Raw genomic sequence first — 20,184 nt, forward strand, 5'->3', positions numbered from 1 at the left:
GAGTAATTTTGCTCAGTGGCTGTTCTGACAGGGGGAAAAAAAGGTTATTTCATACAACTTGAACTCTGCAGCCTGATACAATCATTAGAAATATTTGACCATGTTATAAATAACTTGTGATGCTAGCACAGCTTTGTGCAGGTGCCCCTCTGAAGCTCCTACCTTGGCAGCTGCTGTGAGCAGCCTCGCCTAACGTGGAGGCGTCCATGATGGCAGTCACTGGCGGGGATGGTGGGCTGAAGAGATCATCCTTGCGTTCTCTGCATGATGCTGCCACCTTCTACCTTGCAGGGATAAGGAAGGCTCAAGCCCTTTCCTCTCCCCACACCCCCCACCCCATGTGCTCCTTGGCACAGGCTCATTGCTTTAGCTGAGCAGGGTTGCATCCATGCTGTGATCCCATAGGACCTTGGTATGGATCCGGCATCACTCATTGCATGGAAAAACCTGTTTTGAAAGGGACCAGCACGTTTCAGGGCAGTCAGGAAAAAAGCCTTCTCCTCAGCAAAATAAGCCTCTGAACAGCTGCCAATTAGCTGCTGCAACAGCTTATGATGTCAGGTAGTGTTTGAAAGCCAGAGATTTATAATCCAAAGTCACATAAACTCTATGGCAAATCAAATCTGTGATGAAAAAAAAAGGCTGTAATAAAAAGATTCAACACAGGAAGTCTGATAAACTCTTAATTTTAGTTAGGATAATTATGTTATTTACATCTAGGTAGCACTGACAGTTCAAGGCTTTGATATACCCTAGTGTGATTTACGGGCAGCACAAAGGAGCTGGATTGAGCTCATCATCCTCACTCCAGGAACATCCGCTCTCTGTGCAAAGCTCTGATGAGTGTGTGCTACCCCAATAGATGCAACTGTCCACAGGTGCCTCCTGTCAGAAGCACAACATCTTCATGGGCTGCTGCTCGGAGATGACCAGAGATTATCAAACACTAATGAAGATACTACCTTTGTAGACAACTCAAAGAGCTTGACAATGAGCCCATGGGAAAAAGCCTAAAACCATATACTGATCCCAGAAGAGACAAGTGGGAAAGGAGAAAGTAAATGAGGCTACCTCATCTTACAGAAGCCGCTTTTGGTGCTTCAGGAGATGGTTGATCAACAGCGGCCTCAACTCCAGGGCCTCTGTCTTCACCTATAGCTCCATAGCTCCATTGTGCTGAAGCAACCTACAGCATCAAGTGAGGAAACAGCCACAAAGCAAGCAATGGCTGGGGATATAACAGTGTTTTTTGGCCCAAATGCTGCAGCTGCTTGTGATTTTGAGGATTTGATGTGTCCCTTTCCCATGAATGCCACCCTGCCTGTCAGAGGTCTCCAGCTGTAAGCAGGATGAGCCATATTGGTGAGGTGGTGGAGGTGGTCACAACCCGGGACAGAAATGTTGCATGAGCACAGTGGTTGCAGAAACAGTAAAATCAACTTTTGAGACAGATGTCATATGTAATATGGGAACAGAATAAGGATGGGCTCTGTTTCTCCATCAGCAGGAGTATCTCTGGGTGCCAGTCTCAGGTTTTAAAGGTAGGTCTCAGCTGAACTAAAAAAGGAGGCTGTTGTTTGGTTTTATAAACAGCTGGTGACTGTCTGAAAAGAGACCGATGCTCATGGATGACACCAAGAGGCACAGGAACAAGGTCTGAGACACAGGTAAAAATCTTCTGAAGCAAATCTAGCATGGGTCTTTCTGAATTTTATCCTCCTGGAAGTTGTGTCCAATAGACCCATTGGGATTCGCACTTACCTCAACCCTTTCAAGAAGAACCCATGTGAATAAAATGAAACCTGTTCTAAATTACTAAAAAAGGATGGAGTATCCCATTCTGCCTCCTACCTGGGAGCAACACCTTTTTGCCATCTTAATACCCCCCTGGAAAGGTACACGGTGGCACAAAGAGACACCCAAATATCTGCTGTGGAGCACAAGTTTGTGTTGCTCCTCATACAGGTCCCTTTAGGGAGCAGTTTATCTTGTTGGAAGGTTTCTGGGGAAACCAGAGGCTCAGGGGTGATCCTCACACAACTATTGTCTTTCTTTGTAGACTTTCATCTCTGAACATTATGCAGATCAGTGATTTATGAGTTTAAATTTTTGGTCTCTGCTTAGCTAAGCGGGGAGATGGATAGCCACTCACTCTGCGTGGCCATGCGAGAACCTTGGCACCTGCAGCAATCTCTCACTCCCAAAACTGAACGTGAGTGAAAGGGTTTTTTGACAAGCATAATGACTTACACACTGAAACCATGCAAAACCGAACTCGTTTTACAGAAAAGGCTGCAGCTCAGGGATGAATTTTGGCAAACACACACCCTTCAAAAAATCCACAATACTGACATTTGGCAAGAGGTGGGAGGGGGGAGTATACAAAACATTCAAGCCCATGTTTTTCATTAAAAAATCATAACGTTTCATGTCTAAAAATCAAAATGAATCCTTTCAATGCATCCAATACAACTGCAATGAAAACACTGCTCCAACAGCACACCACTTCTCTCAGCGAGCGGGAAGGAGATGAATGCCCTTTTTGATCTGTGTTGAAAATGATGTCTTCTAGGACATGGGAGAGGAAGGGGAATAAAAAGGATACTAAGCAGGCTACATCTCAAGAGAAGAAAACCTCCTTTAATACCCTTCCCCAGCTCATAAGCATCCACTTGAGATCCAGTACAGGAAGATAAAGAGGAGATGAGAGGAAGAACAACACAACCAGAAGAAGAGGACATGTTCTCAAAGGCACCGCCAGCGTGCTGGCATCCAGAATCATCTGCCTGTGACAGCAGATCAACTCAAAACACCTACCTGATGCCCCATGGATGGAAAATCCTGATGCCCCAGGGTTATACTGCTTTGCAGTCCTATCTTGAGTCTTGATACCTATCGTGCTGCTACGTCTGGTACCCTTCCAGAGGAAACTGCTCTGCCCTCTTCCTGGTTTATGTGTTGGAGCAGGGAGGCCAGGACTCACCTTTCATGCAAGGACCAAGAAATCAGGTGACTGAGCCATATTCACAGCAATATGGAAAGAAAAGGCAGCAAACAGGCAAACTCCAGGCTGCTGTAGTGGAGCAGGTAAATTCAGCAAGGCAGTAGGCAGTGGTGTATCCCCACACTTGGCCTTGGTCTCTCCAGAATCAGCTGGTGCTAATTTCTAACAGATCTTTAAATCACAACCTCAAATGGTTCCCCCCTCCCTCCTTATTGCATCCAGGAGCATTGCTGTTTATGGCAGGATGCAAAAACCTGGTGAGCTGCCTCTTCTGTGTCCAATGGGGAGAGGCTGGAAAGCAGCTAAAAAGGGAAAGGACAGGCCAGTGTCCTGTTGTTGTGAAGAAGTCAAGTGGCAGAGAGACAAAACAGAAATTTCAGCAACTTGTAGCTTGACTTGTGGGATTGGATGCAACATCAGCCCAGGTGAGCCCAAAATCACCCCACCAACCCCTTCCCTCAGGCTGTGGAGGACAGGCACCATTGGTACCTCAGGATCTCCATGGGAACCATATCAGAGAGAGGGGAAATGAAAGAGGAGAGCAGAGAACAGGCCAGAGTGAGCCGCGGAGAATGGGGAGAGGGTGGTGGTGTGGTGAGTGGCGTGCACCGAGGTGCCCCGCAGTGAGCAATAACAGGCTTACTGCAAAGCCTGCTGCACTGGGGAAGAGAACAGAGCAATGTATGGAGTGTCTGGTGGGGGGAACGGCATTTCCTCACAGCAGATTAGAGCTGGCAGTGATATTGGCAGAGTGAGCTTGTGAGGAAAAGTAAAAGCAGGCAAGAAGAGCTCACTCTTCCCACAGCTTTTGTGGGGAGAACAGGCTAAGCAAAGCAGGGAGACAAAGGATGCTTCTCCACACCCATCCTCCTCCTCCCCTCCAGCCCTCAGGGGAATCTTCGTTAGGAAAATACCCTCAGCAGTGTCACCTCTTTCTCTCCAGCTGTGGCCTGGGGATCTCCAGGCAGTGATGGCTTTTGCCCAGACTGGGTTGAGCAATCTGGGGTGCCAGTGTCCACTGAGCCCACCCGAAGCCTCCTGAGGGGTTCATCCCTTCACTGGGTGGCAAAGCAGCTGCCATAGGGCAGAAGCATGGGAGTTCACGGTGGGCCAGGGAAAGGACCATCAGCGTGCTGGCCAAGCAACACCTCACAGGCATCAGCTCTGCACCTTGCAAGTGCCTCTCTGATGTCCCATGATGGCACCATGTTCCTGCTGTGCAAGTACAATGTGGGATCACTCCCATACTGACAAGGGGAAGAGCTTGTGTTCTTCACAAAGGGTGGTCCCCACATTCCAGAACATCTCCTTGCCTGTCTGATGATGGGAGCAAGCACAATCAGTGACTTAGTCTTGGTCCCTGCCTCTGCCCATCTCTTCTTTGTCTTGGTCTCTGCCTCTGCCCATCTCTTCTTTATCTTCCTACTCATTCTTGGCTGCTCCTTTTTAGCTTGAGGAATGAAACTCAAGGCAGAGTCAGTCAGGGAAGTGGTGTTGTTGCCATCCTCTGCCCTGATGCCTTTGGAGAAAGTAGTTGTCCAGTAACAGGGCAGATCTTCTCAGGTGCTTACTCCCCTCCTGGATGCTCAGGCCTCTGCCTGAGAGAGCTTTTTTGCACCTCACACACTGCCAGTGCTGCTTGGCTCATTTTCACATCAGCTCTGCCAAGCATTTTGTGGCCCCAGACTACTTGAGGATGCCATTAACTTCTTCATTAGGCTGATGGCTGCTGGCCCCTTTGCTTGCCTGCACACAGACAGCTCCTCCCTTGAAAGTGTGTTTTCTTATGTGTGGGTTGGGTTTCACCATCACACCTGACCACACAGCAGTGGGAGCAGCTCCTGGGGCTCCCCTGTAAGGGGTATTTGCACAGGGCCACCCAAAACAATTGCAAAGCTTCCTCATTCAAGCCTAAACATCTGCATCTCCACATCTGAAACTCCCTCCCTATCTGTCTGAAGCAGGAGACATGATCATGAAGTTCACTCCACGGTGTGTCACTACAAGCCTGGAAAACTGGTTGAGGCTTCAGCCATCTCTCTCAGCCATCAGACACTTTTCAACCAGCAGACTCCCGACAGCCTGACATTTTTTAATGCATGGTCTGTGGTGCGTTTTGACAGGGAAAGTCCTGTTTGCCCCTTCCTACTTCCATGCAGCCCAACACGCCGTGCCATCTCGGTGTCACATCATCCCCATTCTGGCATTTTAATGCAAGACCACGGAGGGATTTGGTGCATGAGGCACAGTTGATGCCACACAGCACCTGGAGCTCATTGCTTTCTTTGCAAAAGGCAGAGAAGGAAGGCACTGCCTGGTCTGCTCTGTTCTGGCTGCTCTCTGCGAGGGCCTGCTCAGGGATGCAGCTCACCTCAGTTGACAAACTTCCAGAAAGAATCAGAAATGTCAAAATTGCCTTCTGCTCCACAGTGGGTCTACCAGTGATTTGTTTTTCTCTAAGCCGGGCAGCTGCAGGATATGCTGCTCTCTGCAGTTTCAACTGTCATTTTCTCCTGATTTTATTTTTGGGTCCACAGTTCAGATGCATTCTCCATTTTTAGGATGGGCAAACAGCACTGACACAGTCTTTTCTCTCCTGCACACCTACTTCCCCCCCAGGATACTTAGAAATGTGCCTTCTTCCTCCTTCTTCCCCAAAAAGCTCTCCATATATTGCAAAAAGGGGCAGCTACAGTCAAAAATTACCGTTGCTTTAGGAAAAAAGGCAGTGGGAATGCATGGCCTTTCTTCCTTCCACCACCACCATGCCTAGCAGAGATGGAGGCCAAACAGTAAAAGTCAGGACAGAGCAATGCCAGCCTGGGTGAGCAATCATGCCCTGGGGAAATGGGGCACTTTGTGCCTTTGGATAAAACAGATCCCTCAAATACAAGAGATCCCTTATACTTTCACCTGGCACTGCCTGTGCCGTAGTGCTTCTCTCTAAGGTTACTTGCTGAAGCTTTTCCTCCTCCCTCCAAACACAACCCTTAATGCGCTACGGAAGACGGGACTGCCAGCAGCCCAATGTTGGAGCGGCTGTGGATCGCGACAGGGGAAGTGGCCGCAGGGCCACTGCAATGGGCAGCAGCTGAAAAAGGATTTTCTTTCCTGGGTCTGTAAACAATTGGTGCTTTACACTCCATATTTTTCTATTTGGGAAAATCAGGTTTGGGAAAGACACTACAAAAGCAATCTGAAATCAAGTTTAACAGTCAGGGCTTTACACACTGCAGCAGAGCAGAGGTTTGAAGGGTGTGTGGGGAGACTGCCTGTAGCCAGCCATTTGGAGGGATCCATTAAAAAAAAAAAAAAGGCAATAAAAAATACCAACCCCCCCTGTCTTTTTGCAGGCACAGCCTCAAGCAAATGCACATGATGCCACTAAGAAGAGGGAAATGCCTGATGTGTCTGAAATGCCTGATGTGTCAGTACCCAGCCAAAAAAACATGCTCAGGGCACTATGCAGAGACTAAAGAGGGACAAATCAGAATGACATAGCTGGACCCAAAACAAAGTTCTCAAGGATATAAATTCCCCAATCAGTGAGCATCTGGGTTCCAGGTCCTGAAAAATCAAATACTGCAAACAAAATGGACAATCAAAACCAGACACATCTGTCATTTCACTCATCTGGACAGGACATTAAATAGGAGTTCAAATTTCAGGGAATGGCATTTAACCTGGATACCCTGCTGCCTGGATGAATACTTTGACTACTGTTGAGATCATCTGTTCCATTCCTTCTCTTCTGTTCCATTCCTGCCTCCATCACCAAAACTAACTGGCAAACTTGGGATGGACTTTCTACCAAGAATTCTTGTAAATAAACTATCTATAAACTCTCCTGATCCTACTTGCTCCTCTTTTCTTCTTCAGGGTGGAAAACAGTGAACCATCTCATTTCAGAGCACTGACACCAGCTGACAAAATAATCCTGACATTTACTTACTGCAGATTAAAGCAAGCCCCAGCAATTACTGAAAAACCTGTGAGTTTTGGCTCTGTCAATGACCATCTTTATCCCCTATCGCTACAGTACACTAATGTTTAGTATCAGCTATCAAATTTTCCATCCTCAATAACTAGCAAAAGTGTTGATCCAAAGGTGGCATCATGAACAGCCAAGGAAAGAAATCTACCATGTCTATTACTGCTGGCACAAAGGGACACAGCCTGTTGTAGCTGGAAGAATTTCCTGGACCTTGTTTGAGATCCCAGCTCTGCTGAGGCTTCTGACATAAAGGCCAAAATTTGATGCTGTGAGCAGGATACCAGGCCATTTGGTAGAAGACACACCAAACAGAACATCATATAGTTTTCAGAGGAACAATTTTGGGCCAGTTTGTCTTGAACTAGGAAAAATACCAGTAGAAAGCCAACCACAAATTAGTTTGTACATACACTGCATACTTTTAGCTTTCCAGCCAATCTAGCACATGAAGTTTCTATTTATTTTCACCTGACACATGAAAGTGCTTTATGAACACTGACAAAAAGTAACAGTCAGTGTTCCCCAAGGTTAAACCGCTGGAACTGGGAAGTTGGAGAAAATTTCCTCTGCAGGGGAGCTTCTGCAAGGGCAGAAGCAAGAGAGTACTTTCTAATGATGGCACAACCCCTAATTGTATAGATCATCGTTTCAACTCAGCTGTAAGAAAGCATGTCCACATGAAATGCTATTGCACAAATTACTCTTAGCCAGGCCAAGTCCTGCACCCATCGCACTACACGGTGGAGTACACATCACTACACATCACGCTGACCTCGGTGAGCCAGAGGTGTGGTTCTCAGTTGTGTGGGAGTAGGATCAAACTCAGTCAAAAGCCTGGCGTAGCAACAAGAAGCACTGCCCAGCTAAATAAAGAATTAAGCCTAGCTTAAGTCCCTGGTCTGCAGATAATTCCCCTCCCTCATGCTCCAACAGCCCACTCCTGAACACAAGACAAAAAACTTTGACAGGAAGCTCCAGCAAGATTTTATTCAGTGGTGTACAACAAAGAAATTAGGATGAAAGAAGAATCGTATACATTACTGACTTTCCACGTTGCTAAAACAAACCCATAGTGACAAGAACAACTGAGTCTGATGACATAATGAGAAGCGTGGTGACCATCTCTCTAGTGCCCATACCTGCAAATAGATAATATATTAATGACTTTTTAAAAATTACAATTCATGGTAGTGCTGATTTGGGTGGATTTATTTTCATTCTGCCACAATGTAATTAACATGTAAATGGGATGAAGGTGAAATGCTATGTTAGGGAAATCTTAGGAAGTTCTCTACATTTCACTTCCCCTAAAAGTCTATCCAGACATCACTTAGAAGAGAGCCTGAGCGATCCACAATACCATGTGCAAGAGATCCTCAGTATCATCATCTTTTGCCCTGAATCCCAGTTCAAATATGTCCTGCATGAAAACAAGGCCAAAGCTTGTCATAGCCCTGGAAGTAACACTGAGCATGCGTCAGAAGATATTAATTCATGTCTCCATTTCTCATCATGCTGCCCATGCAATATTAAGTCACTAGCCAGGCACCGTGGACTTAATTTTCATTGTGTGTTCACTAAAACATCTTAGTATCAGAACTACGGTACTTGAGTTGTCATGTTAACGATGATTTGTGCAACTGACTGTGAACCAGATCCCAAAGACAATCCTCAATACTTTTATCTTTTTTGCTTTGTTTCCATTTGGACTCTGATTAGAATTAATGTAATTTTTTAATAAAGGAGGTGGGGAGAGGGACAATCCACAGTTAAGAAAAGATTAATGGATAAATTGTGCAGAACAAAGCGAGTGTCAGGCAAACTTCCTAACTATCCTCAATACCTATCAAAATACAATTACCCCTCAAAAATCTATCGATTGATCTCCTGTTACTATTCTAACAACAGACCTTTGAAAAATACAAAACAAAAACAATATAGAAATTATGACTAAATGGGCCTGAGCTGCAGCAACGGTTACATGGACACTTGATTTCCAGATGCTAGGAAATCAGCTATATCAATCTCTGAGGCTCTGAGTTATAAATGAAATCACCAAGATAACAGAGGGGCCCAGTAAGATGTCTGGCACCTCAGCAGAAACACTTTGGAACCCAAGTAGCTGAATTCAGGTAATTCTCTAAACCTAAATTGCTCAAACGGCAGTATAGCATTCCCCTGAGGCTCCACTTTTAGTGAATTCCATTTCTCTTCTGCTCTCCATCCTTTAGAGGGAATGTCAATAGAAATCACTATTTTTTAACAGCTCCCACTTACCCCACAGCTGTTTGGACTTCCTTCAGAGCTCATTTAGCACCAGGAGGCTAAGGAAAGGTCCCTATACAGCAAGATAGAGGAAAAAGCCTCTCCCAACAGCAACTATGCCCTCAGCCCCACAAATCTTACACTGATCACTTATATTTACAGAAGGACAATTGGATTTTTCATCTTGACATCTGTGCAGGATACCTACTTTTGGAACTCCCATTCCCTGTTGTCCAGCGGACATACTTGGCGAGTTTTGAGCCAGCGAGAGATGCAGTGGAAGTGGAAAGCGTGCTGGAAGACAAAGTTCAGATCACATCATTTCAGAACATAGGAAGATATCTCAATGTGAAAGTTACCACGGCAAGTAGAGAGTAGCAAGTGTTTGCAGGCAAAAGTGGGGAGGACTGATCAGCCAATTCGCTGGTAAACACCAAGGAACTGATCCACATTTTCAGAGAGGGGAGAAATATTAGTGAAATGGCAGCAGGGAGCCTGTTCCACAGTGCACACAGTGGCAACTGACTGACTTCTGATGAAGGAGAGAGCGCAGAGTTTAGCAGCTGCTAAAATTGGCAGAGCAGATGCTGGTAAGAAGCATAATCAGAAAGAAAAGAAAGAGGATTTCAGAGTGAGTAGCAGGGATGATATGAATGTATACATGCTGAAGGAAGCTTTCTGTCAGTTTTCAGGAGAAACCAGAGCCTGAATAAAAAGGAATTTGAAAAATTAGAAAGAAGAAAACCAACTCTGTGTTTAATAAGGACACCCTTTTCAATACTCCATACAGCTACTTAAACCCAAGGTTCCACTTGTGGTAACTCTTGCACGCAACAATATAATTTTGACACTAGAATATTCTGACATGGTTAAAAATTTTGCTCTTGTCCTCCGCAAACAGAATTGCAACACTTATAATCTTGTTCCAGCATTATCACGCTGTAACTCGATCCCACAACTTAGTGAGGATTGAACAGAGGAAGTTATTTCATTATGGAAAATGTTATCTTCCAACTCAGGCCAAGGCTAGCTAAGAGGTATTCAAGTTTGGAGTTCACGTGCTGGTGGGACCATGTACAAAGGAGCATATATGGCAACACACTGCAAGAGCTGGAGACAAACCATTAGTATCAATTCGATTTTCCTCCAAAACTGGAAGCAAATCATGTAGTTACCTCACACTGACTCCTTGAATCAGCCTGCATGAAGACCAATCAAGCATGCTGACATCCAATTAATCCTTTTACCAGGGAAAAAAGAAAAGGCATAGCTCCCTGGCAAACCTTGATCAGAAAAATTATGTTCAGAATGAAAGATCTATTATTCTTAAAAAAAAAAAAAAAAGTAAAGGTCTATCTTCCTCCCTTCATTTCTGTGTCTTCCTTATTACATCTCTCCAACTTTCACTTTATTTTCTTCTCTCTCTCCTTTCTAAATTCTACTAAACATATGGAGTTTGAAGTTCTTATTTGTGGTGGTGATGTGACACATTTCATAGAACTCATTCTGTCTCGAGTCTTCAGAAAAGGGGGATAGCATCACCACACATGAGCTCGGTAATAAAACAGTTTTCCTTACATTGCAGACGCCCCATGCAACTGTGCACTCTTCAGAGGTAGCCGATGCTTGGTTTGCTTGACATTCTATGCCTGTGAAAACAAAGATTAAACAGATATACACGGGAGTAGAAGATGTGCATGCAACACCAAGTGATAGATTTCTTCATATTAGCAAGTAAGGGCAGGGGGATTTATTACATCAGAAAGGGCCAAGAGCTGTGGTTTAATGTGTACTGTTTTTCCAAAAGTACCAGACCAAAATATACTTAGTTGTGATTTCCTTCTTCCTCTACTTTTTTAGTATTCCAAAGTTCCAGAGGGCAAGAGTACATAGTTCATCTGCTGGCAACATGTCTCCTTCCCAAATTTCAAGGATAAATATTTTTAATTTTTTCCTCCTGTATTTTAAGAGATATCTTTTCATGATCAGTTGAAGCTACATAAATTTCTTACCCAGGTTTCTCTCTATATAAATTCACTGTCTTGTCAGACATTATGTACTCTATTTATAATTTACTTTGCTCATGTAATCTGGAGCTTGCCTGTCTTTATTCTATAGTCTTGTGATAGGTAAGTACACCCCAAAAGCACACAGTAGTTAAAAAATTTATGGTTTAGACTTTTTATACCTTGGAGCTAAGTACCCAGGATCACCCTCACAAAGACCCCCAACTATTTATGGGTTTGGGTTATGTTTTGGGCTTCTGTGTCAGGTGGTGTGGATGAAGGAGACAAGAGAGAGTAAGGCAAGAAGGAAGAACAGCAGTGAGAAAATAAATCCTGCAATGTGGTTCTCCATTCTAGAGCCTGAACAATTCACCTTGCTCCACCTCAAGACGAAACTTCAGAAGAAAAAAGGATATTTCCAACTCCTCCACCGTCAGCAGCACAAACTTATGAGACCAACATTTTACTTCCTGCTAAAGGACGCTTTCTTTAAGAGTCAAGCCCTAATGATTTAAAAAGATATGCTGATAAACAATCAGCTTAGAACTCAACACACAGGCTTGCTGCTTTCTTGTTTTGCAGATCATTTTTTTCCCCTGGCAAAGACGATGTCTGAATGAGCTCTATGTTCACTGTTTGTGAGCTTGAATATGCTCAGATTCAAAAACTTTCAAACCCCACAGGTTTGGCTCAGAAAATGTGATCTCTGTTTGCTCTGTCCTATTCATCCCTTTATTCGTTTTTTCATGCTTTTTCAGGTGTGGAGAGGAACAAAATAAAAGAAAGACCCATTTTTTCTGAGATATGAGAGAGGTCAGTTAACCTTAGTCATGAGGAACTACTCAAAACAAAAACTGACGTCTAAGGAAACTCAGTAACAGCAGCTGTTCTGCAAGATTTGAAAGAAAGTGTATTTATTGTGGTTTACATCAATGTGATATACCACAGCAGAAGTCCAAAGCTCAATCCCTTACTTGCCTATAGAGGAGAACAAAGTCCAGTACACCTGAAATGTTTGATGCCTTAATTCCTGAAGCTCTCAATACGAAGAGCAATAAAACTAAATCTGATTAAGAAAATGGAAGATGCTTAAGACCCTTGAAGAACTTCAATTACTTTGGATATTTGCACAAGATTTTACACCTGAGATTGATGCAACAATTTTACTGTTACTGCAGTATAGACTCATGATCATGGGGTGTATTATATTAAGTTTTGAACACCTGGCATGAGTCTGTAAAGTAACTGAATAGTGAGGAATAGTAGAAAATGATGAGGAGTAGTAGAAAAAAGTGAGAGCATTCATCTGAAGGAGAAAAGTCAACGGATAAGCAAAGTTTAGCTCAGGAAGTCTCTGCTGAAAGCAAGGAAAATGCTCCAGCACACAAGAAACACTTATTTTGTTTCTTCTCTTTTCCTGCTGAAAACAAAACGTTGGGCATATTAGACATGAAGTCCATTTTTATGTCATTTTGTCTTTTTTCCCCTCTCTAAGTGGCCCTAACCTGGGAGCTGCATGCTTGGAATACAATTATAAATTTTTGTCTCTGGCTTTAAAGGACTCTGCATTTTGACTGGGAGTGAGAGGGAAGAAAGGTGTTTTAGGAAAGGAAGAAAAGCATTACTGAAATTCATTTTAGTCTTACTCAAACATTCTCTGACAAGCAAGTACAGTCTAAAGCATTACAGTACTAAAAGCTTAAGAGGACAGATGAGCTTCCATGGAAATAGCTGAGGAGAAGTCCTCTAGTGCTGATGTAAGGCCCTTTCCAACAAGACACCCAGATTTAACTCCCTCATCAAACAGGCTGGAGACCACTGCTGGCACTGCTACCTTTGGCTGCCAAAAAAGGGCTTTCCAAAAGCTGAACCACTTTTTGGTCTCCTACCTGCTTCATTTCAGAAAAGGACAATATATCAACAAAGAAATAAAACACATGAACAGTATCTGTCAGAGAATGAAAGCTGATGATTCTGAAAGAGAAGCTATTTACCATCTGCTGATCCAAGAGAAGCAGTAAGAGTCAGACAGTAACAGGTAATGGAGGAATACTGAACAACTCTTCTGTTGCCTTGCTTTTGACAGAGTGTCTGGAGGTGAGGGCAGAAAAATACAGCTAAAACCTGAAATACCTGTAAATAATTGTGAAAGCTGCAAGGGAGGCATTTCAACTCAGGGAGTTATGGAAATACATCTTATATAATGGCAGCTTCTGAATCCTGGCATCATAACTGTCCCACTTTCTATACATTTTCTATTGCAGAAATCTTCTGTATCTCAGGATTTAAGTAGCCATAACAGGAGGTAACAGAAGTAAAGTACATCTCTTTTGTTTGCAGCTACAAAAACAGCCCACTGCACTGGTAAATTTGATAAGAGCTCTTCAAATCTGTTTCTGCTTAAGCAAGGGTAACCACTGTATGCTTTCCCTTTTTTTATTCATGTTGCCTTCTAAAACTGTCATGAAGGGATCAAGTTATTGGGAAGAAGAGAAATAAATAAATACACACAGTTTGGCTAACACAACACTCAGAAAATAGACAGAAAAACCAAATAACCAGGCTAATAAACTTAACTACACTTATTACTCGTCCTATGAGGAGCAGCTGTCCTGGTATCCAGTGATAAGATGCATGGGAATGGTGCAAAGCTGTACCGGGGGAGGTTTAGTCTGGATATTACAAAGCAATAGAAGGCAGGCCAACACTGGAAGAGGCTTCCTAGACAGGTGGTCAATGCCCCAAGCCTGTCAGTCTTTAAGAGGCCCTTCATAACACACTTCAACTTTTGGTCAGCCCTGAAGCAGCCAGGAAGTTGGAAGAGATGATCGCTGTAGGTCCCTTCCAACTGACATAGCCTATTCCAGCCTGGTCTAGTACCCCAGAATGCAGAATGAGCTCTTCAATTTACTTTTTCAAACTTAAGAATTTCCCCCTTGCAATTCCCTGCAGTTACTTAGGAATGATCTGCAGATTTTACTAAATACTTATTGTAAGCTCCCCTATATCACACCATCATCTGATTCCTTCTACTTACAATATGACTCTCAGTATTTGCTGTTAGTATCACACTTCCAAAATACATGTACACAGCTATCATCTTCCACTCCTACTTATGACTTAGCAACTACATATACTTAGTTCCATTCTTTTACTCTTCTCATAAATCTAAACAGGACCTGGGTCTTTCCAGAGAAGAATGAAACCAAAACACTGAAAATCTACTCATTCCTTCTGTACATTGAATACAAAACAAACTGAGGGCAGGGGGAATTCTTCAGCCACACTATTACCGAGTCATAAGGCACATGCACAAGGAGAACTGCAGGATACCTTAACACTGATGCCTGACTTAATAATGTTAACAAACTTCCATTACCATGGCTGGCATTACTTATCACTCTTTTAATGTTTTCCCACTCAAGGTTTCCCTTCGTCGCTAGGAGTGGGAGACATTTGTATCCTGCATTTTCTCAAATCAAATCTTGTGTTGTTCTTCCCTGCACATTCTATTAATTTTTCCTCAATTTGCCATCACTTCACATCTTACGTTTGAAAATCTAATTAAAGGGTTGTTTAACAACATTAACGATCTGTAACAAGGAAGTAAGTAAATCCAGAGCCAACACTGATCTCGGAATACCAATTTAGATACCCCTTCTACTCTGTATACTGTCAATTTTGGTCTGTCATTTGCAGTCCAGGCTTTTCATAACACTGCTCATACACAAATTAATAACAAGTAATGCTTGAGCAACTCAAAAAAGAAAAAAATTAGCTATGCCCTTTTCCTTTACTGTTTTTCCTAACCTACCTATATACTCTCAATCCCCACCCACATTTTGGTAGGACTTTTTGAATTTTTTTGTTTTTAAGAACCGACAAACAAAATTCATTACTGGTAAATAGCATCTGTCCATTCTTCCTTCAGCTCCTCCACACCTCTCCTTCAGCCCCATATGTCCTATTTGCTATTTATAAAAAAAATAGCAAATACATGAGACTGTATTTGGTCTGTCATGGAAAGCACTATCAATTTTGAGGTAGATTCATAGAATGAAACAGCAGCATCTACTACCTTACAATGCATCCCACTTATGGTGAGTAATTACCTTGATTTAAAGGATTCTATATATTTATTCTATATATTCGCAACTTCTATAAATGTAACTTACATTCTAACAAATCTTTGAAATTCCATTTGCCTGCCAGCAACATACTTTCCTCTCTAATATATTATAAACCTGAGAGATTAAGTAGTAGTCCAGTGTCCACCTTCTTTTGAAACTACTTTCCAAGATGATACTGGTTAGAAGGACTTGAAGAGGAAATCTTTATATCAAAGGATCTCAGTATATTTCATAATCCCTGTTCCTTTTAATGTTATCATTCCCTTTAACTAAGAATAAACTGAGGCATGGATAGGCAGTAGCTGGCTCAAAATATAAACATATCTGTCCCAAAGAAGAGAACTGAACTTGCTTAACCTATTTTCAGACCAGTGTTTTCTCTTTATAAAAAAACCCCAAAAACAAACAAACAAAAAAACCCAACAAAATTTCAGAAAGTAGTTTTGTAATTATTATTTAAATACGATGTATTTAAATACATTGTGCATCTCCCACCAGCTGTTACTGTAAACTTGAAGTCTCATTTTTGTGATACATTTCATTTTCACACAGGCTTATTGAGAGTAAGTTACCATTGGATGTAGTTCCAAGGCCAACTACAAAGTGCAACAAAATACTGCGATGGGATCATGACAGGCCATCCCCAGGCACTGCAGTTGTACCTGTGCTTGTTTTGGGGGGTTCCACTATCCTCATATCTTAGTAATATAGGAAAATTTCTGCCTGGGGTATATTAAAAGGTCTTCTGTCCCTCATGACTGAAACAAGATGGTGTCAACAGTATCTTGTCAGTTTTGACGGAAAAAAAGGGTTTATTCTCATAACCAATACTTAAAAGTAATGAAATCAGTGACTTCATGCATTCACACCTATTTCGTGATAGAAATGAACCATCCAGATTATTGGGGGGGAAGAAAAAAAATAATATCAAACCAATAGTAGCAATGCATTGTTTTTTGTTTTGGGATTTGATTACTCTCCTTTGTAAATGAACAATTAATTCTTTAGGTGGCTACAAAATTCCCCCTACTATAACACACATTGACTTAGTTAGACAAGGTAAGTTTTGTAGAATGATGAGTCAGATTGATTTGCTGGTCCATGCCTTTCCTGGCCAGACACAGAGAGTGTTACAAGGCTTCATGAGTAGCATCAAAAAGTTGATACTCATAGCAACATCCCCAACTCCAAAATATAATACCTCTCTTTGTGAGCAATGTCTGTTGACCCTGAATAATTTCAATTCCTCATGGCTCTTTACTAGTACTTCTTTTTCTCTCTGTTGCATCCAAAATACACTCAGCAACATCATCTTGTCTGTTGATGTGGCATCAAGTGATTCTACTCTTTACAAAAAAAACGTGAGGGGAAAAGCAGTATGGTGACAGAAGTCACAAACGCAGATTATAGGACTTCAGGGTTACATAAAATAGAGCTTAGTAGAAGACTTAGTTCCTAACTGAAAGCTCTATTTGCTGAATTATATCCTCGACCGGGGAAATTTCAGCTGTTGAACACAAGTTCAAACTGTCAGCTGTGTTCCCAACCATTTACTTACATAGATCCATAATGTGGTTTCTGCAAATGGCACAGTTATCAACCACAATGTCCCATGCCCACAGAGCTACGGCGTTCCACTAGAGAGAGGGGGAAAAAAGAAAAACAGTTTTGATTCAATTTACAGTACACAGAAATCCTTGTTATTCTTCAAGAGCCCATGTATGTTTTTAAATAGAAAAGTAGGATATTAAGAAAAAAATAAATGCAGAAGGCCAGAGTAACTCTTCATCATGAGTTCAGGTTACATTCCTCTGACAAACCTCCCAGACCCAATGTCTCCTTCCCACTTCAGAAATGAGATAACTCTCACAGTTTCTCCTTTTTTTTTTTTTTTATTTTTTTGTGAAACAAATGCAAACGTCTGGGTTTCTACTCAAGATCCAAAGGCAAGGATGCAGCTCGTGCCAAATCCACGATTCTGATGGAAGGGACAGTCCCTTGGAGAAAGGCCAATTCAGATGCCATTTTATTAAGAGGAATTCCCACTATTTCCAGCAGTTCTTCTAGTAATCATTCCCCAGAGCAGTTGGGGTCAAGAACTAAATCTCTAACACTACTCTTTGCAGACTGCTGAACAATCTTCCCTACAAAAGGTTAATAAGCAATGATCTATCAGCAAGGCTGGATATAAAAATTTAAAAGTACTACCAAATGAACCTTTCAAAGACTTTGTTTATATATATACGAAAAGTAGTATCATTGTCCCATGCTACTTCAGGGGAAGAGTTTGAGGACTTTAAGACACACTATGCAGAAAAACACAGTGCCTTTTTATTCCTCCCCACAAAATCCATAATCAGGCCTTTTGTAAACTCTTTAAATAAATGGGCTTGCCTTCAATATTCAAAGCAATCCAAGATAATCGTACTGGTAATCAGGATAATCTTCATTTACTACTTAAGTAGTCTAGATTTTTTTTCCTCTATATTTTTTTTAGTATATGATTGTATCGACTGTACTATAGTAAATCTTCTCTACTGTGTTCCATTTCCATCTCAATGTTTTCATTGCTTTCCCTCAGTTTGGGACTCTGAAGGAGCAATGCAGATTGCCAAATACTGATAAGCAATATTGACTTCGATAAGCACTTCAAATTTTCATTAGTGTCGATGTAAAAAGTATTCACACTAGTACTAGATCGTTTAGGACATGCATCACTAGTCATCTCATTTTTTCTCCCCATCTTCCAACTTCAAGTCTAGCTGGCCTTCTGGCTGAGGTATTCATCTTTATTGGACTTCATCCACACTTAAAGGCAGCTGAGATAAAAGTTCGCTGCACCCTTATTTCTCGCACACACTCAGGTATTTAATCTCTTGTCCCATTGTGATCTGCTCTGATGACCCACAGACCTGTACTGAGCCACACATGTAACAAAGGCCTTGGTACCTTGCTGGGGAGGAGGAATGCCACTGACACATAAACGGTGCCACTTCCTGCTCCTCATATATGCTATTATATCTGTCCTTATTTCCGAAGGGCAAACAATCATGTCACCCAAACACCTCCTCCTGCACAGATCTGGGGCTTCCATCATCACTGATGGCAGCTGCATTGCAAACAAACTCATCTACAAGTGGGAACCCCTGGAAACGTTTACTGATATCCAATTCAGGGGTCACTTTTCCTCAAATCATACCTTAACACAAGCCCACACAGCCTCCCCCTACTTCTCTATGCCTTCGTGAGCAGGCTCGGACTATTACCACGATCCAGCTGACAAACTGGTGGCACTGGACAAAGAGCGGTATTATGGCTGCTCTCAGCGAGCAGGCAAAGCCAGGGTGACAGGAGAGCATTTTCTGACTACACACACGTTGTTATGGCTCGATTTAGAGACGATGGAGGAGAGAAAAGTCAGCAACAGCCATTTACATTTTACACAGCACATGGGACAACTCAGGCGGCTGGGCCACAGCGGCCGGGGCTGACGGGGAGGCGGCAGCACTCCATCCCTGCTCCCCGTCCCGAAATGCCCAGAGGGTCCGGGCACGGAGCAGCCGAGGCCCGTCGGGGCGGCTGCGCCTGAAAGGAGCGAGCGGCGGAGCCCCCGACCGGGTCAACCTCCGACCGGCGCGGCCCCCTCAGCGCCCCCCGCTCCCGCCCCCGCCGGCCGCGCCCGCTGATTGGCCAGCGCCCGCTGCACGTGCGCCGGCTCGCCTCAGCCATTGGCCCGGACGCACGCCAGGGCTCTCCGCAGGCCCCGCCCCCCCCCGCCGCGCCGGTGCGGAACCGGGCGCCCGGCTCCGTGAAGGGAGCGGGTAGCCGCCCCCTCCTCCGTCCCGCTCGCCGCCACGAGGCCGACCCCGGCCCCTCCCCGTCCCTCCGGGAGCAGCCGGAGCAGCGCGCCGGCGGGCCTCACTTTCTTCACTTCGAAGCGCTTCTTGCCGGCGCCGCTGTTGGTGCCGCTGGGGGTGTCCACATCCATCGCGGCCGCCATTTTGGGTGCGTGAGTCGGCTCACGCGTGCGCAGCAGGGCGGGGCTGGGGGTGCGGAAGAACGGGTGGAGTGGGAGGGGCGGCCCCGGAGGCCCCGCCCCCGCCCGTCACGCCCTCCGCCGGCAGGTGCGGGGCCGGGAGCGCGGTCACGTGGGTGCAGTCACGTGAGCGCCCCGTAAAGCGGCGGTCAGGGCGGGGCCGTGCGCAGTTACCTCATCATTGCAGTGCCTGTGGGTGTCTGAGGCTTCGTACAGCAGCTCTGTGAAATCCCTTGGGATTTGCTTCCCTGCCCTCCTCCTTCGGCCCTTAGTAAACTTATGGCTTGTTTTCGCCCACCCTAATCGACCCGTGGCAGGGGGGTCGAGTGCGGGACGAGGTGGGTCCGACGGGGTTCCTGCTGTGGTCCTTTTGTTCTCCTGCACTCCAGAGGTTTTTTTAAACGGAACATGGAATTACCGGAGACAGAACGCGCAGCGTCCAGGCTGCACTTACGGCGCGCGATTTGGGCTAACAATAGTTCCAATTAACGCAGGTTCACTGGTGCTGCCAGAGCTGCCCAAGCCCTGCCTGTTCTCTTGCAAAGATGGAGAACACGGGCCCGGGAGCTGGTACTGGGAGCTTCCTCCGTCAGTACAGCTCCAAGTACGTTCCCGAGAAGGTCAGAGGTAATAGTCCGCAAGATACAGAAACTGAGGGGAATACACTCCCCAGAAGGACAATGCAGGTCCTGAAGTGTCACCCAGCTTTGCAGGTCCCTGTGGATGTGCGATGTCTCTAGAGAGTCAAC

General features: G+C 44.1%; 1 protein-coding gene across 1 annotated transcript; it reads right to left on the bottom strand.

The window, feature by feature from the left end:
- Positions 1 to 7,958: 7,958 nt before the first annotated feature.
- On the bottom strand, positions 7,959 to 19,465 carry RBX1 (ring-box 1). The gene is made up of 5 exons (XM_017827631.1): positions 19,322 to 19,465; positions 16,958 to 17,036; positions 10,842 to 10,912; positions 9,472 to 9,557; positions 7,959 to 8,137 (listed from the first exon to the last, which is right to left on the bottom strand). The coding sequence occupies exons 1-5, from the start codon at positions 19,397 to 19,399 to the stop codon at positions 8,125 to 8,127; spliced, it is 327 nt and encodes a 108-aa protein (XP_017683120.1). The 5' UTR covers positions 19,400 to 19,465; the 3' UTR covers positions 7,959 to 8,124.
- Positions 19,466 to 20,184: the final 719 nt, after the last annotated feature.

The sequence above is a fragment of the Lepidothrix coronata genome, unplaced genomic scaffold (assembly GCF_001604755.1).
Source record: "Lepidothrix coronata isolate B3197 unplaced genomic scaffold, Lepidothrix_coronata-1.0 Scaffold141, whole genome shotgun sequence".
Classification (NCBI taxonomy): Eukaryota; Metazoa; Chordata; class Aves; order Passeriformes; family Pipridae; genus Lepidothrix; species Lepidothrix coronata.